The following is a 16,315-nucleotide window of genomic DNA, read 5'->3' as shown; positions in this document are numbered from 1 at the left end:
TCTGTGACTACGTATTACACAGTGTTGGAGTCACACATTATGGTTGACAGGGATGAGCGCCAGGCAGTCCTGGCACAGAAGGAAACCTGTAACTGAGAAAGGTTAGCAGTCTCAGGCATTTAATGGCAGAAACCACCACACTTTCAACTGCGCCTTAAGATCTTTCCATACTGTTTAATGGAAAAGCCTCACACACCTCGGGAAGCCTAGCCCCTGGGGAGGGGCTGTGTCCCCCAAAGGCACTTCCTGCACCCCAAGGAGCCCAGCACAGGAGAAAGTCACCCAGTCCTCCCGGTCCTGCCGCGAGCCACCCTCACCCCAGAACCACCCAGGGGACAGCAGTACAGTGCACTTTAAATAACACGAGCCACTCACACAGCATGACCGCACAGAGGAAGTAAGTCCATCATCACGAGAGCTAAAAAGCACAGTAAGGTTTAGGAGGGTTTGCTTCTCTTACTATAAATACACCAGTGGCTGTGCACCCCCCTGGGGGACAGGGAAGCCTGCTGGGGTCTCCTCGCTGCGGACTCAGTGGCCCTGGGTTGCATGGCAGCAGGATGTGGGGAGTGGGCAGGGTGCGTGAGAGTGGCATCTCTAGGTACCCGGCTCTGACAGCCACCAGGCCCGGGCTGTGCTGTCTGTAGCACCATGAAAATCACATTGGAAAATCACAAAGGAACAGCATTCCTCCTCTCCATGAGCTTCCCTGTCAAGGGCGCGGAGGGTTTGTAAATTGTTACACTGACCTGGCAGGAGCACACCTGGGGCAGTGCACTACATGTGCACGCAGCACCTGCTAAATAAGTTTATCCAACACCTGCAGCACCACGGGCTCGGCCGGACAGTGGCCCTCTGGGCGAGCTCCGTGTCAGCACCCGGAGGCCCAGGAGGGGAAAGCAGGGGAGACAGCACCAACGGGGAGTCACAGGACTCCCCGAGTTACAGACACAAGCAGCAGCAGTGCGGCCCCACCAGGGGTAGCACACGGGTCAGCCTGTCTGCAGGTCCAGGTCATACTGGGTCTGCACTCTAGGCCACTGTCACACACTGTGACGGCAAAGGAAGGCGGCCTGAGCCCACTGCCCGCACCAGTCCCCCGAGGAGAGTGCCCCCGGGCTGCACGCCCGCACTCCCCCGAGGAGTCTGGTCCGATGCCCGTCTGGGCACACAAGGGTACTGGCCTCCTGACGTGCTCAGTCGGGAATCAAGTGTAAACATTCAGCTGCTGCCCTGGGTCTCCCTACACAGCCCAGGCTGGCCCTGAACTCAGGCAGTCCGCGTCAGCCTCCCGAGTGGCCGGGATTACAGGTGTGTACCACCACGCACGCTCAGCCGGCCTGCTGTTTTCTAAAATTACACATCAAGGGTGACCCCCCCCCCCCAGGAGAATCAGTGTCTTCATGGACGAAATGCAGTCTATAAAAAGCCGCAGTGATAGCTAGTTCAATACAAAAACACGTAAAAAGCCCCACTTTTCCCTTCCAAACCACTCGGTCCTACGGGCCACTTCTCGGGGGCTCCGCGCTGGGCCCCGGCCAGGGACGCAGGGTCCGCGGCCCCTCGGGAGCTGCAGCGGCCGAGCTCCATCCTCATGCGCGGCCCGCTGCCCCCGGCTCCTGCAGCCCGGGGTGGGCGGCGAAGGCGGGGATCCGGTCCGTGAAAGGCTGGGGCTGGGGCAGCCACTGCCCGCTCGGGAGGTCACCGCACGCCGACTCAGACTGTCCTGGCCCCGTGCCGGCAGCTGCAGGGGAGGGAGGTGGGCTTCAGGGTCTGGGCGCACCCGGGGGCTTTGCAGGTTGGGGGGCCTATGGGGACGGTGGGGGCTCCTGGGGACACGGAGGACGAGGCTCCGGGAACAAACCCCACGTGGCACCTCTGCCACACACGCTGCCCCTTACCGGTCACTTAGGAAGGGCGGGTTTGCTGTGTGGCACAAAGGGTCGACCCGACCATCACCCCAGGCCCCATCACCCAGGCCCTGTCACCCACCACCCTTTCAGGACTCTGAGCTTCACGAGCTACCGGGCAGATGCACAGCGGCCACCTTGGACCCGCTCCGGCGCCCGATGCAACCCACTGGCTACACATCAGTGCCCACTGGGCATCCCGCTCACCTCGCCCACGCCCGAGGGGGGAGGGGAAGGGAGCCCTGTCCTACCCAGCCCGCCGGGGGCGCCACCGTCCGGGTCCGGGTCTGGGGCCCCGGTGTAGGCCCCGCCGTAGGCAGCTTCGTAGCCCGGGTCGTACTGCTCCTCCTTCACGGCCATCTTCTTGGCGTCCTCTGCGGGGGCAAAGCGATGCCTGAATCATCCCCTTAAATGCGATGGGCGCCAGGCCGCACGGGACCCTGGGCGCTGTGAGCCCGCCGCGCTCGGTTTGGGGCGGTGAGCGCTTCCCGGCAGTAGGCCACACTGTACTGCCGGAACCGTGATGACCGCGCGCTGACCGCGAGGCGAGGACACCCCGCCCGCGCACGCTCACCCTGGGCCAGCTGCAGGTCGAAGGTGTAGCGCACTTCCTGCACGTCCGTGTTGCGCTCGAAGCCCCTGAGCTGGTCCCGCAGGTCCTTGAGCTTGATGTAGTAGTGCACCTTGTCCTGGGCGCGGGGGAACTGCGCGCACCGCGCGCTGGACGACGGCATTACGTAGCACAGCTGGGGGCAGGCAGCTCGGGTCAGGGATGGCGCGCCTGTCCCGCGTCCGCTGGGGGCAGCGGCTGCAGGCCGCTTCCAACCCTCCTCCCCGGTGTCAGTCCACCAACAGGCTTTTCCTCTCCAAAGGGAGGAAGGGCAGGGGACTGCGTGGACGTCCCCCGGTGCCCGCCGCCCCCTTTGCCCGGGCCTTTCGGAGGCAGTCAATGCGGTTGGCTGAACTCAGATGCGCAGCAGTGACCTGTGCGCTGCCGACTGGGTGTCAACAACACCTAAGAAGCCAAGCTGAGGCTAAGAATCCGGAGACGCTGCAGACAGGAGCTTGCCAGGTGCTGCTGCGCCTCGTGATGGTCTCGCCCTAAAGCCTGAGGAACCCATATCTTTCTGGTAACATGCTAACCATATCTGAATTTTTAGCTAATAACAGCTGATATATAGATGTCACTTAGTAAAACAGGGTATGGTGTAGTTTAATAGCATACATTGAAATGGATACAGCAATTAAAAGAAAAAAAAAAAAATTCCCACCCAGCTGATTACAAACACAATTTTAAGGACTTACAGTTTCTGTGTCAGGAATCTTGTGGGGTTGAAGCCCAAATTCCAAGTTCTTAACTCTTACTCCAAAAACTTCTCTACTAAAAATTTCATAAATACCTACGACGAAATACAAACATATTTACATTGCTCTAATGTCAGCATGGAAAACAGATCAAATTTAGAAGTAAATCTTACATTTTCCATTAAACACCGCTATGCGTGGCTGATATTTCTGTAATTTCTGTACTAGAATACGTCCTCCTTCACGAAATTCTTTACTAAAATTGAATTAAGAAGTAGTAAAAATATACAAATGTGACAATCTTTGTGATCCACTAAATTCGGGTAGCTTTCAACGAGATCCCATCACGCGTGGGCTGCACTCAGTGCAGAGCCGGCCGGCCATACCTGGAGAGGTCCTTGCTGCCTGGCGTGGTCCTCTCCACCATGTTGGTGAAGCCGATCCCGTACTTCCCAGGCAGGGTGTGGTCGTCCATGTGGTTCAGCTGGACCTCGCTCAGCCCCGACATGAAGAGACACTTCCCTGCGGAGAGAGGTCCATGCGTCTGGTCAGAGAACCTGGGATGCAGTTAGCGCCCCACTCCGAGCTACAGCTGCTTGCTGCGGGAAGCTCCCCCGGCCTCCTTCCTGACAACTGCTCACCCCGGCCACTCGACACAGTGTCACAGACCGATACCTTAACGCCAGAAGGTTTTAAGAGCTCAGACCTCTCTAGAAAACCTTTAATGCAGACAGTGCACTATTATCTCCCAAAGTAAGTTCTCATTGGCTGCCCTGAATGTTTCTCCTGCAACTCCTGGCCATGGTGCCCACGGTTCTGCTGGGCAGTACTGGGGAGGAAAATTTGCCTGGACAATCTGCAGGGGACTGCAGTGGTGACCTTAGGCTCCAAATGCCCCCAGAGCCTGAGCCTTTGCTCCTATTTTCTGCCTGTATGAAGAGTCCGAGATGGCCAGGGGTCAGGGCCCTGACCCTCACCCAGGACAGATCACCAGAAACCTGGGAAGTCAATGTTTGGTCTACACCGGCACACAACACTGCTGCGCCTGTCGCTGTAGGTGATCACTCAAAAACTAATTTTTAAAAATTAGCCAAACTCACAGAAAGCAATTCAAAAGAGGCAGCTGGGGAATAGCTCAGAAGGAAAGCGCTTGCCTGTTGTGAGGCCCGAGGTTCATTCCCCAGTACCAAAATAAACCAATAAAACCACAGTTGGTCAAAACCAGACAGACAGACAGATGACTGCTGCTACAGACAGATGGGGGTGGGCGGGAGGGTTGAGGACTCAGCGCAGGGCCTGCAATGCCAGGCAAGCTCTCTACGCCGAGCTGCATCACATCTTTCTTCTTTCTGTGTGTGCGTGCATGCGTGCACGCGCGCGTGTGTGTGCGTGTGCGTGTGTGTGTGTGTGAGAGACAGGGTCTCATTAAGTTGCCCAGGCTGGCCTCAAGCTTCCATCTGTGCTGCCTTACTCTCCCAAGGAGCAGGGATCACAGGGGTGCACCACCACGTGCGCCAGGACAGCTCATTTAAAAGCAAATGAAGCACTTACAGAAATGGTTTCCAGGTCCAGGGTAATGATGGCCTTTGTAAGCAGCCATGAGGCCTGGATTGATGCCGATCTATGAAACAAAATAATTACACATTTTAGTCTGAAAAAGTAGGGCACAAGCTTTAGCATTTCAGGGAAGGAGCAGCAGACAAAACTAACTGGTGATACAGACACTCTTAATGCAGCATCATCAACATCATCAGATTTACTCTTGGTCAAAAAAATGTATTCTACAAGAAGCACGAGACCAGTCCCGCCTCCCCAGCTGGGGAGAGGGCGTGGGGCATCCTCTAGTCAGCCGCTGCCTCGCCACAGCCTGGTCCCCCTGTCACCTGCACAGGAGCCCAGTTACGGACGGAATCCCTGCTGGGGCAATGGCTGCCACTCGGACCCGTGCAGGCACCACCCAGTCCCACCAGTCCCGATCAGCCAGGGGAACACTGCACTGCCCCGCCGTGCACATCAACCCGGCACCAGGAAGAGCCAGTACTCAGAAAAGTGGGCGGGAGGCAAAGGAGGGGCTCTGCCAGTGCACCCACTATCCGCATACAACGGAACCAGCGTCTACTGCCAACAGTGTTGAAAAGAGGCTGCAAGGAGAAGAGGAGTTAGACCTGCCTGTGTTGGCGGCAGGCAGGCCCTGAAGCCTGGCGCCATCGCACGGTGGCCCCCGCTCAGACAGGAGGGCTCAGACAGGGGCCCGAAGCAAAGCCGACCGGTGGTGCTGCTTATGAAGCAAAGGGAGACCACGTGCTTACAATCACGATGTCCAGGTTGAAGGTCAGGATATCAGGCAGCGTCTTGGTCAGGAGCTCGGCCTCGGACACGCCGTTGAAGCGGTCTACTTTCCGCTTCACCTTGAACGCGTCCGTGATCTTTTCCTGCTTCTCCTTGGACTTGGCCGACTTGCCAGACTTTTTGGACTCGGCGGGCTTCTTGGGTTCGGCGGGTGCTGCGGGTTCCGACGCCCTGGCTTTCCTTTTCCTTCCCCTGCGAGCCTCTGGAAGGAGGGCGTGCAGACCGAGCTATGGAGATGCTGGCCTGGGGACCCTGCGGGCGGCTTCCCAGCAGAGTGACCCTGGGCCGCCCTGCCACCCTGCTCCCTGACCGCCCCTCCCACTCCCACACGGCCTCCTTGGCAGTGTCTCGCCTTGCCCCTGGCAAGAGGGTTTGTTGGGGTCACACCCCCACCCCCATAGTCAGACACATGTTGCCGCATGAGGTTACTGTCACCTCGGCTCCTCGGGACACACAGCATCATGCACTATGCACAGCACATCTAAAGGTAAATGCCTGAGAGATTAAAACAATGATTTCAACTCAGTTTCCAGCAGCAGAAAACCCGAAATGGCTGCTGAGCTTGTCTTGGAGATTTCGGGGTGTGCTGTGTCTACTGAGTGATGCAGAGGTGCTGAGACACACGCTCCGGGCTGGAAGCATCTTCCTCAGGTAAGAGCAGGGCTCCGCCCTCCACGCCCGGCCCGGGCGTCCTAGGTGGCCTCCGCCCGCCCACCGTTGGGTGCCTGGCCCTGCCTGATGTGCCCTGGCTGCAGGGACCCGCTGAGACCCGCTGATCTAGCTACCCGCAGGCTTTCTCACCCTTAACTCTTTTTCTATGACAGGCGCTTGAGATGTAGCACAGAACTTGCAGTCTGGGATGCTGGGGTGCCACGACGCCAGTCTGACCCCGAGTTCCAGCACCCCCTTCTGTGCTTCCCCCACCCCTCTCCTTCACTCCTATCTGGGGATTCCTCCACCAGGACTGGCAGGATGGGCACAGTCTTTCTTCTCTGCTGCATCACGTTACTTCGGTCGCTCCCTATGGGAAGGCCTGGCACCTGCAGTTTGCAGCTGGGGAGCCCCAGTGGCTCCCCGGATGCCTACCCAGACCGACAGAGACAGGCGGAAGCGGCTCAGTGCAGAGGACTCAGGGTGCTCCAGGCCCCTACAGTGAGCTGTGAGCACATTTCTTAATTTTGATTTTCTTCTTCTTTTTTTTTATCAGTACTGGAGATCGAACTCATGACCGCCTGCTTGCAAGGCACGTGCTTATGCCGCTGAGCTAAATCCCCAGCCCCGAGCACGTTTCTTGTAGCAACACTGCTTTGCTGGAGGAAGCCGCCACCTTCTCCGCACCCGCCTCCTCCAACCCTTTGGGGTTCCCTTTGACACAGGGGAGCCCACAACAGGAGCCCAGCCCTCAGGCTGATGGGGCAAGAGCCCCTGGAGGGGACCGTGGGGCCCACACCTCCGGCTTCTTGAGCCCTCCCAGTGTATTCTGCCACTGTGACGCCACCTTGAGGCCTTCATCGCATCCAGCTGGCGCTAAGTGAGCCTCAGCGTACTGTCACAGAGCAGAGTGACAGCTTCTCCCAAGCCCTCGCTCTCCCGGGTCCTGAAGGAAATTCACTCCCATGCTCAGGACACCGCCTCCACGTGCGTCCCACCGCGTCCTCCGCCTGCTCCTGTCACCCTCGCTCCGTCCAGACACTCCAACAGCTCCACGGCCTTGCCTGCTCTCTACACCCGCTGCATCCCTGTATCTCCAGCCTCATTTTCTGGGTAGTTTTGAGTCTGAGGCTGGGTCTTGCTAAGTTTCCCTGGCTGGCCTTGAACTGCTGCTTCAGCCTCCCAAGTGGGGATCTTAGCACCTCCAGTGGCTGCGGCCTGATTTTAAACGCGCTGTCTACATCAGTCATCCCCACGGACACAGGATCTGTCCGGGGCTGCCCTGCGCTACCCCTGGATGTGGAAACCTCGCTTCCTCTCCATCACTGGATCTTGGTGGTCAGTGGAACTGTATGAAGTCCACTGAGGACAATGCAGCACGGTGGATTATGATGGTAACCTGCCCATCCACCCCTTCTGCCCCGGCCTGCACTGGCTAATCAGACAGCGGAGACCCTGGATCTCCGTTCCCAAGAACACTGATGGCCCACAGTGCATCCACCCCCTCCTTTCCTGTCTCTGTGCGCTGTCACTCGGTGACACACTCCCCTGGCTCATGCCCTGAGGCCTTCAGGACAGGATGTGCAGCCCTCCGGGTAACACTCAGCCTCGAGGGTCCGAGGGTCCGGGCAGCCTCTTCTCTTACTGCTCCTCGCTAGGCCCTGGCTCCAGTGTCCCGTCCAGGGTCTTTCACTCCCAGGACTCCTGCCGTGCCCGGCACACACTGACTGCTTGGACAGTGGACGGCGCTGAGGCAGAGCTGCAGGCCTCCCGCAACCTGTTCCCGTGCAGTGGAAAAGCCAGGGCGTCACTGTTCTAGGTTGTCGAGGTGGCCACTACCTTTCGCAGGTTCCTGGTCAGGAGCTGGGGCGGGGGCTTCTGGAGGCATCTGCTGCTCGGCCACCGGGGCTGCCAGGTCAGGAGCCTCAGCCATCACTGGCTGATAGGCGAACGGGTAGAATGCTTGAGCTTGCTCAAGGGAATAGCTGGAAAGACAAGTGGTTCACAGTGATCATCAAATTATCTGAATGGGAGGTTTTGTCTGTTTTTACAATATTAGTGATCAAAGCCACAGGCTGAGCCACATCCCTAGCCTTCTTCAAGCTTTTCTCCTGTTGAAGAAGAGTTCAGGGTGTAGCCCAGGCTGGTCTCAAATGCTCCGTCCTCCTACCCCATCCCCAGTGCAGGGGTTGCAGCTCTGTACACTGGGGCAGCCTAAATGCAAGTTTAAATGGTCAGCTGTAAGATGACTCCCCAGATCCCGATATCCTGTCAGCAGGCTGTAGTATCTACCGAGAGGACGTAATGGTGGAGGAGGTACTAGCTCCTAGGCAAACAGCCTCCCTCTCCCAGTGCTTTAGACAGGACACGGTCCCTGATGACACCAAGTGTCACCCACAACTCCTGCCCGCTGTGTCAAGTCGGCCTGCTTCTGGGGTTTTCTAGTGGACAGACTTGCAAGGCCCGTCCCCCCGGGCGTTAGCCTGTTCAGATGCAATGTGTGTCCCCAGCCTCTGGGATGTAGTTTTCTGTGGAAAGATCCCCTTCAACCTACATCATGGTTTTCTTTTGATGCATTCACCTATTTTCTTATGTACTCACTAGACCTGGCTTTTGTTATTGCTGGCTGTGGTTTGTCACCCAGTGGGGCTAGGAATGATTGTTTTCATAAAAATCTATTCAATTTATGAGAAAAAAATCTCTAAGCTCTTCTGAACACTGTTCAATTCTGTTTAAAGGAAGGAACATGGGGGCCTTAGAAGAAAACCTTCACACGCTGTCCAGTAATTGGGAGTCCTTCCCTTAGGCTGCTGCTGCCAGCCCAAAGCCTGGGCAGTGAACAGAGGAAGAGTCCGGAAGAGGGCGCCATCATCAGGAAGGAAGCTGGACGCATCGAGCACGTAGAAGGCACTGGGCAGCCTGTGTCTGCTGCATGGAGAAAGGTCAGAGGGGCGAGGCCCTGTAGTGAGATGGTTCAGAGACGGGAGCCAGGACACGACCTCAGTATGGGTTGTGCAGGCTTGCATGCTGGATGCTCCAACGGGAGAAAACACGGCTGAGAACCAGTGAGAACAGCACTGATCTGTATCTAGAGAGCCTTACTTTTTGAATACATCATTCTTTTTTTTTCTTTTGGTACAGGGGATCGAACTCCCAACCTAGCACTTGCCAGGCAGGCGCTTGTGCCACTGAGCTAAATCCCTGGCCTTGAATACACCACTCTTAACTTATGCAAAAATTAAGAGACAGGGAGTTAATAAACTACAGTATACTGACATGAGAATACTGGGCTGCTAATAGAAACTGGTCCCACTGATCTAAAAGCACGGGAAAGTTTAATTTTTATTTTATTTTGTTTTGCTTTGTTTTGTTTTTGGTACCGGGAACTGAACTCAGGACCTCAAGTTTACTAGGCAGGTGCTATGTCACTGAAGTCTTAATGTGTCACCCCCACCTCTTAATATATATTTTACAGTAAAAAATAAATAAATAAATATATATATATATATATATATAAAGTAGCACATAAGCTAAAGCTGCACATAGAGAAAATATACAGACATGGGACAGAGGTTAAATGTTTAAAAAATACATTATTTGCCTATTTGACACAGGGTCTCACTATGTAGTTCAGGCCAGCCTCAAACTCACGATGTAGCCTAGATTGGCCTTCAACTTGTGATCCTCCTGCGTCAACTTCCTGAGTGCTAGGATGACAGGTGTGTGCCACTACTAAAATGTTATAGTAAAGGAAAGTGATGAGCTCAGAACTGTGCTCAGCACAAAGCAAAATGCCCTCTTTTTGCAGGATTTTCTTTAGTAGCACTAATAACTCTCTTAAATTGTTGAAACACTGGCTATTCGCTGCTTATGATCTAAATATTCTAAGGAGAACCTGGATACAGTTAAGATCAGACTGCGAGATCTGGAGGAGTGATACTCAGAGGATTCTAATAAAATGACCAGGTGCCTTGACCGTGGACAGTGGCAGTTCTGACACCAGCACTGCGATCACTTTCGGACTGAACACCTAGCAGTGAACCTGACACCCGGTTCCGCTTCAGCCCTGGAACACCCCCAGGTGCTCGTCTGCTCCAAGGCAAGCCTGTGCCTGTGCAAGGTAATGGCAGGGTGTGACAGCGGAAGACGCTGCTAGAAGAGGCCTGGCTGGAAGACCATCACTGGGGACGGGGCCTGGAAGGTCTGTCCCCCTCCAGGACTGCTTCCTGGCTGCTGCGAGAGGGGCATCTGTCCTCCACACCAGGCCACTGCTGCTTGGAGCCTGCCATCCATGCCCTGAAACTTCTGGAACGGTGAGGGGAAATAAACCTCTCGAGTTGCGAGTGTCAGATATTTTGTCCTGGCCGGAGAAAGTGACTAAAGCATGCTCTGGTACCAAGAGGGGGACCACTGTTGAGACCACGTCCAGCCACGTGGTGCAGCAGCCTTCGGCATTGGTTACCAGGAGGAGTCTGGAAGGTGGGAAGATGTCTGCTGGAGAAGCCTTCGCATGCTGTGAGCTGATGATGGAGACTCTGGTCAGAAGTCAGAAGATCAGAAAACAGACAGAAAGGTGGTTGGTCAAGACTGGCTCGGGAGGTTTCAGCTCGGACAGGAATACCATTCAGAGCTGGACTCCAGGCCATGTGGGTTGCGCTCTAGCAGAAAATTTGTCTACATGCTGCCCACATTCTGAGACTTTCTGGAGGACTGAGCTAAAGGGGTGGTGGCCCAATGAACCTAGGAGAGGAAATTTCAAGGCAGCCCAAAGTTCGGGCACGGTATGGATACTTCTGGCTGCTGTCAGTCAGGTTTTACAGTGTGAATCAGGAGCAATGGTAAAACTAAATGATTTTAGGGCTTTGTAGTTTCACCAGAAAGGAAGAGCCAACACGTGGGGCCACAGAGAGTACAGCTTCTGAGATTAACGTTAAAAGAAGCCAATTGCTTTGCCTAAGTGAAACAGGAACGAGACCCTGAGGACATCTCAGGAATCAGCAAGACACTCCGAACCCTACCAAACATGTGCAGCAGTGGAAGACAGCCCAGGGCACTCTGTTGGAGAAAGGCTGCACAGGAAACTGGTTCCCTGGGATCTGAGTCAGTGCCCGGCCATCCAGGCACTTGGAAGCCTCTGTAGCCAAGGTCTAAGAGGGCCTGCTTGGGCTGGTGGCAGACCCTGGCGTGAGCCACATGGGCAAGCACAATGCAAGAACTGTAGGGTCAGGGAGGCTTCCACTCACATTTCAGACGAGGGCCTGGGAGTGTGTGTGGCTGAGTGAAGCCAAAAGCACAGTGGGGACCCAGGAAAGCTGGAGGCAACAGGAGTGGGCTTGTCTCCTGAGGAGAGCCGCACGCAGTCAGGCAGAGGCCAGCCTCAGAGGGAGGTCATGACAACTGCACTGAGCATGCGGCAGCGGCAGGGCTTCCCACGCCTTTGGAACCCACATCCTGCCCCAGCCTGTCCTGGGGTCCTGGACATGAAACTACAAGCTAGTATTTGCCCTGCTGGCTTCCAGCCTTGCTTTTGTCCAGTTCCTTTTCATCCTCCTGTTCTTCCCTCTAGAATGACAATGTTTGTGCTGCGCCAGTGTATGCTCAAAGCGTTTACCTTTGCTTTTTTGATTTTTACACGGGCTCATAGCTAAGAGTTTGCCTCTACTCTTGGAGAAGGCTCGACTTTTCAGCAATGCTGGAACTGTTAACACTTTGGCAAACCTCAGAGACAGACTAAATGCATTTTACATAAAAGATACACATGAGTCCTGAGGGGGCCAGGGCCACAATATTCTGCTTTAGATCTAGAATGACCCCCAAAACTCCCATGCACTCATGGGGTGCAGGTGGGGCTCTCTGAATGTGATCCTATCATGGGGGTGCTGTGGCTAAACAGTGCCACACCAGGAGAGCCTGGTATGCAGCGACAGACCACCGGGGCGTAACTTAGAAGGTGGTTCTCTGCCCGGGCTCCTCTCTTCTCTTTCCTCCTGCCTGGCTGCCCGGATGTGGACAGTCCTCCACCTCAGACCCTTCTGCATGCCGTTTCTGTGTGCCAGTCAGCACTGAAACATCTAACATTGTGACACAAAGCAAACCTCTCCCCCTCTCCCTTTAAGTTGTGGGTGGCAGCTACTTTGTCCCAGCGATGATAAAGTGACTAAGATATACTTGTGTTTTGCAGTTCTGGGGATCGAAGCCATGGCTTACCCACACCTCATGTGATCACAATAAATGAATGACCTGAAGAACACAGTAGGTTCGCCAGTCTGTCACTGTCACATGGTCAGGAAGGCAACGCACCTGCTGCTAACCCACATTTCACACTAACATTCTCAGTGCCACTTAGAGCACCTGACAAAACCCAGTCCACACTGAGACAGCACTCACATTATAAAAGGCTTCTTCACTTTTAAAACTGTCACCTGAAATGTGGTTCCTTAATATAGCTAGGGGCCATTTAAGTATCTTTTGAAAGTCTGGAACTCAGAAACTAAAAATTAAATCCTAGAAGTCACTGTTGGCAATTAAGAAGTGAAAAATAAACAACAAAAATAATCTGACCTGCTATCTCAGAGACATGTATCATCCTTCAAAAAACCCAGAAACCTATCTATGACAATACATTCCTTCTCTACAAATGATCTGTGGCAATTTATAATACAGCACAGGGTTTATATGCAGATGCCCCAAGATCCTCAAGCACTCCGGGGTGGGGCTTGGGGAGGACTGGACAGTGGAGGCTCCAGTTAACTGTGTGCTGGCAGGCAAGGCCAGGGGTGGGTGGGGGGACAGTGCTTATTCTCATTCTTCAGGTTGCTGACCTGCTGTTTACAGCTTCTCAAGAACTGGCATTATCTGGATTTTTTGTTTTGCTTTTTGAGATGGGGCCTCACCCACCTGGCTTAGAACTCATGGCAATCTTCCTGCCTCAGGTTCCTGAGTGCTGAGGTTACAGGTGTGCACCACCACATCTGGTTTAGGACTGCTGTAATTGGCCTTCTCCTGAAATACGGGGAGGACCTGAAGTTCTCTGAGTGGCCCTCACTGATCTTGAGCAGTCACGCGCCAGCAAGGCCAACTCCATCTGTGTTCTCCATGGTCTATCATGCTTTTCCAGTCACCACTTTTTTTTTTTTTTTTTTTTTTTTTTTTTTTTTTTTTTGGTACTGGGGATTAAACTCATGAGTTTGCACTTGCCAGGCAGGCAGGCGCTTACACCACTGAGCTAAATCCTCAGCCCTTGCAGTCCCTTCTGATCTGCCATCCTATCTTCCTATCTTGCATCTTTTACTTTTTCATTTGTTTGTTTTTGTCTTTTAAGACAGGGTCTTGCTGTAGAGTTCAGACTGACGGTGAGCTCACTGTGTAGCCCAGGCTGGTCTCGAACTTGCAACAATCCTCCTGCCTCGGCCTCCCGAGTGCTGGGATGACAGGCGTGAGCCACCATGCTCAGCACACCTTTTACTTTTACAAAATCCTTTTCATGCTTGAGGTCACTGGACATGTACGGGGTGTTTTACTTGATTTCTCCTTTTTTCTCTGGTTTATTGGACTGTAAACACAGTTTAAGACTCTTGAACTATGTAGTTTCCCATCTAAAAACAGTCTACACCCACGGAATATTTTTTCTTTGAATGGTTTGACACTTGCTTTCCAAATAACAAGTAAACTACACCCAGCATTCCATTAACTTATCAGACCAAAGTCAAGGGTAACCGAGACCACCTTCCGAGGGCTACTTAGTATTGGAGTCATTTCAGAACCCCCAAAGATAAAGTCTTTGAATATTATGCAAAATTTTCCACATTTTCTGAAGGCAAAGCTCTGCAAGTCTGATGCATGAAGACATATACATACAGCCAGAGCTTTGAGCAGAACCACAGAAGCCATTTTGTTGAACAAGGCATTATATTGTGTAATTCACCTGATGATAGGCTTTGGTTGGTTCCAGTTCTCATGTGATGCAAGAGAACAAATGGGAGAGAGATTTTTACAAGGTCTGGTGAATTTCTCATTTGCAAAGTACTTCTAAGAAAGAAGCAGAGAATTGTATTCCAGAATTGGGTCACCATAACACAAGAGAAAAGGGCAAGCTTAGGTATGGTGATTTATTACTAAACTTTAAAGGCCACTTATTTTGCTTATTTTGGTGTGCTGCTCCTGGCCTGGGGATATTACTCAGAGGTAGGGCACTTGCCTAGGCCTGTGTGAAGCCCTGGCTTGAATCTTCACATGTTAAAAGTCAAACCAAACCAAACCAACCCCAAAACTCCACACCACCAGTTTCAGGACTGCAGACCCTCCTTTTACAGACCCTCCTTTTACAAACTGTCCTGAAAGTTCAGCAACCCATCAGACACCGAAAGAATAATTCTTCATTAGGATTAACAGTGTTTTTATTTCAATGGAAATGACTATATACCTTTTCCTTTTAAAGATTCAGTCACCTTATTTTTCTAGTTTAGCTTTCTGTCAATAATTCAAATCTACTTTTTCAGAACTTCTCTGACTTACCTAACCCTCTCGAAATACATTTTTGAAACGATCGTCTCGAGGCCACTGGAAACCTCAGCCAATTTTGAAATCACTCCTTGACAGCGTCATACCCATCCCCATCGCCGCAGTACGTGACCCTCAGCGTTGCTTTTAGTTAAGACCGCGGAGGAAAGCATCGCACATGGACTAACTGTAACAGGACAGCTGGAGGTGGTCCCTCGACCCGGCTCTCTGCATGGCCGGAATCACCGGGGTGGCCGGTCGCTTAGGCGAAATCGAAACCAGGCACAGATGCAGGGAAAGCCGCCCGGGCCCCGGTAGCCGGCGGCTCCCGCCCGCGCAGACCCGCAGCGCGCACGCGCGGCAGGCCTTTGTGCTCAGACCCCCGCCCGCCATTGCCCGCCGCGGGGTCGGGGAGGGGGAGGCGGGAGAGGGAGGACGAGAGGGGCCGGTGAGGGCGGTGCCGCGTTACCTGCCCGCGGCCTCCGCTTCCATGCCCAGGCCGCGCGGGCGGCTGGTCCCCCCGTGCCCACGGCCGTTGGCCTCAGCGTCCCGGCAGTCCCGCACGGCGACAAGGGGACACCGGAGACTTTAGCCCGATGGCCGCCGTGGGAGACCGCGCTAACCCCTCCCGCTGGACCGGCTTCCGCGCGGCACTTCCGCTGCCCGGCCGTCACGTGACGCGCCCGCCCAATCGCGTGCCCCCGCGGGGCGCCTCTCCGCCGCGCGGCCTGTCGGGAAGGGGCGAGACCCGCGAGTCCCGGCTGCGCGCGTGGCCCTGCGCTCTGGGCGGCCGTGGTGTGTTATTCAGAGGTTTTTGCCTCAAATCTTCTCCCGATTAAAAACTGTTCATTAATCACCAGCCACGGTGATGGGGGTGCGTGGGGAGCCCCGAGGCCACGGCATGCGATGGGCCCGTTTCCAAACCCCACTTTTATTTCATGGTTCTTACAGTGGGGTGTGTGTGTGTGTGTGTGTGTGTGTGTGCGCGCACGCGTGTGTGTAGCTTTTGGATTTTGTTTTTGTGGTTCCGGGGCATTGAACCCAGGGGGACTGTACCCCTGAGCTACAACTCTGTCCTTTGTATTTATTTGAGACAGGACTCTAATTTGCCCAGGTGGGGCTGCACCTTGGGATTCTTGATCTTGTGATCTTCCTGCATCAGCCTCCATAGTGCTGGTGTTACAGGGATGCGCCACCACACAGCGTATGTGGGTTTTCACCTCTCAGTTTCTGTCACTGGTGATTGTGCAATGACTTCATCAGATAACTCTCCAGAGACAAGCGTCTTTGTCTCTTTAGTTTACGTGACGAAAAACGTGGCAGTCTTAGCCTTCCCCCGTAAGTGCCAGTGCTGTTAAATCCAGACCTCCCTGGCTCAGGAGCAAAGGGTTATTTTCACTCATGGGACACGCGACCTGGGAGAAGGCTGGTGCTCTGTGTCACTGTTATTCTAAGATCCAAGAACTTTCACAAGTACAGAAAGGTAGGTTAGTTTGCATTGTATTGTTGGAAATATAAATGAAGCAGTATTTCAGGGTTTTGTTTTTTGAGAGAGGGCCTTAAATTCAATATGTAGCCCAGGCTGGCTTCCAGTGCAGTCC

The 16,315-nt window shown here is 54.0% G+C and overlaps 1 protein-coding gene and 1 long non-coding RNA gene across 3 annotated transcripts; one reads left to right on the top strand and one right to left on the bottom strand.

Moving 5' to 3' along the window:
- Positions 1–154: 154 nt before the first annotated feature.
- On the bottom strand, positions 155–15,375 carry Tdg (thymine DNA glycosylase). 2 transcript variants are annotated; one of them, XM_003461073.5, is made up of 10 exons: positions 15,184–15,375; positions 8,055–8,200; positions 5,525–5,766; positions 4,767–4,836; positions 3,602–3,737; positions 3,389–3,471; positions 3,216–3,310; positions 2,485–2,656; positions 2,162–2,284; positions 155–1,744 (listed from the first exon to the last, which is right to left on the bottom strand). In XM_003461073.5, the coding sequence occupies exons 1-10, from the start codon at positions 15,204–15,206 to the stop codon at positions 1,593–1,595; spliced, it is 1,242 nt and encodes a 413-aa protein (XP_003461121.1). In that variant the 5' UTR covers positions 15,207–15,375; the 3' UTR covers positions 155–1,592. The 2 variants fall into 2 exon arrangements, with proteins under 2 accessions (XP_003461121.1, XP_023418888.1); XM_023563120.2 differs by lacking the exon at positions 15,184–15,375 and adding an exon at positions 14,730–15,162.
- LOC134477406 (uncharacterized) lies at positions 6,090–12,787 on the top strand. The gene is made up of 2 exons (XR_010049468.1): positions 6,090–6,215; positions 6,772–12,787. It is a non-coding gene; the product is annotated as an uncharacterized LOC134477406 (long non-coding RNA).
- Positions 15,376–16,315: the final 940 nt, after the last annotated feature.

The sequence above is a fragment of the Cavia porcellus genome, unplaced genomic scaffold (genome assembly GCF_034190915.1).
Source record: "Cavia porcellus strain 051 isolate PalLab524CR breed Dunkin Hartley unplaced genomic scaffold, mCavPor4.1 scaffold_8, whole genome shotgun sequence".
Classification (NCBI taxonomy): domain Eukaryota; kingdom Metazoa; phylum Chordata; class Mammalia; order Rodentia; family Caviidae; genus Cavia; species Cavia porcellus.
The sequence above is the reverse complement of the archived record's forward strand: the minus strand, read 5'-3'. Positions and strand labels throughout refer to the sequence as shown.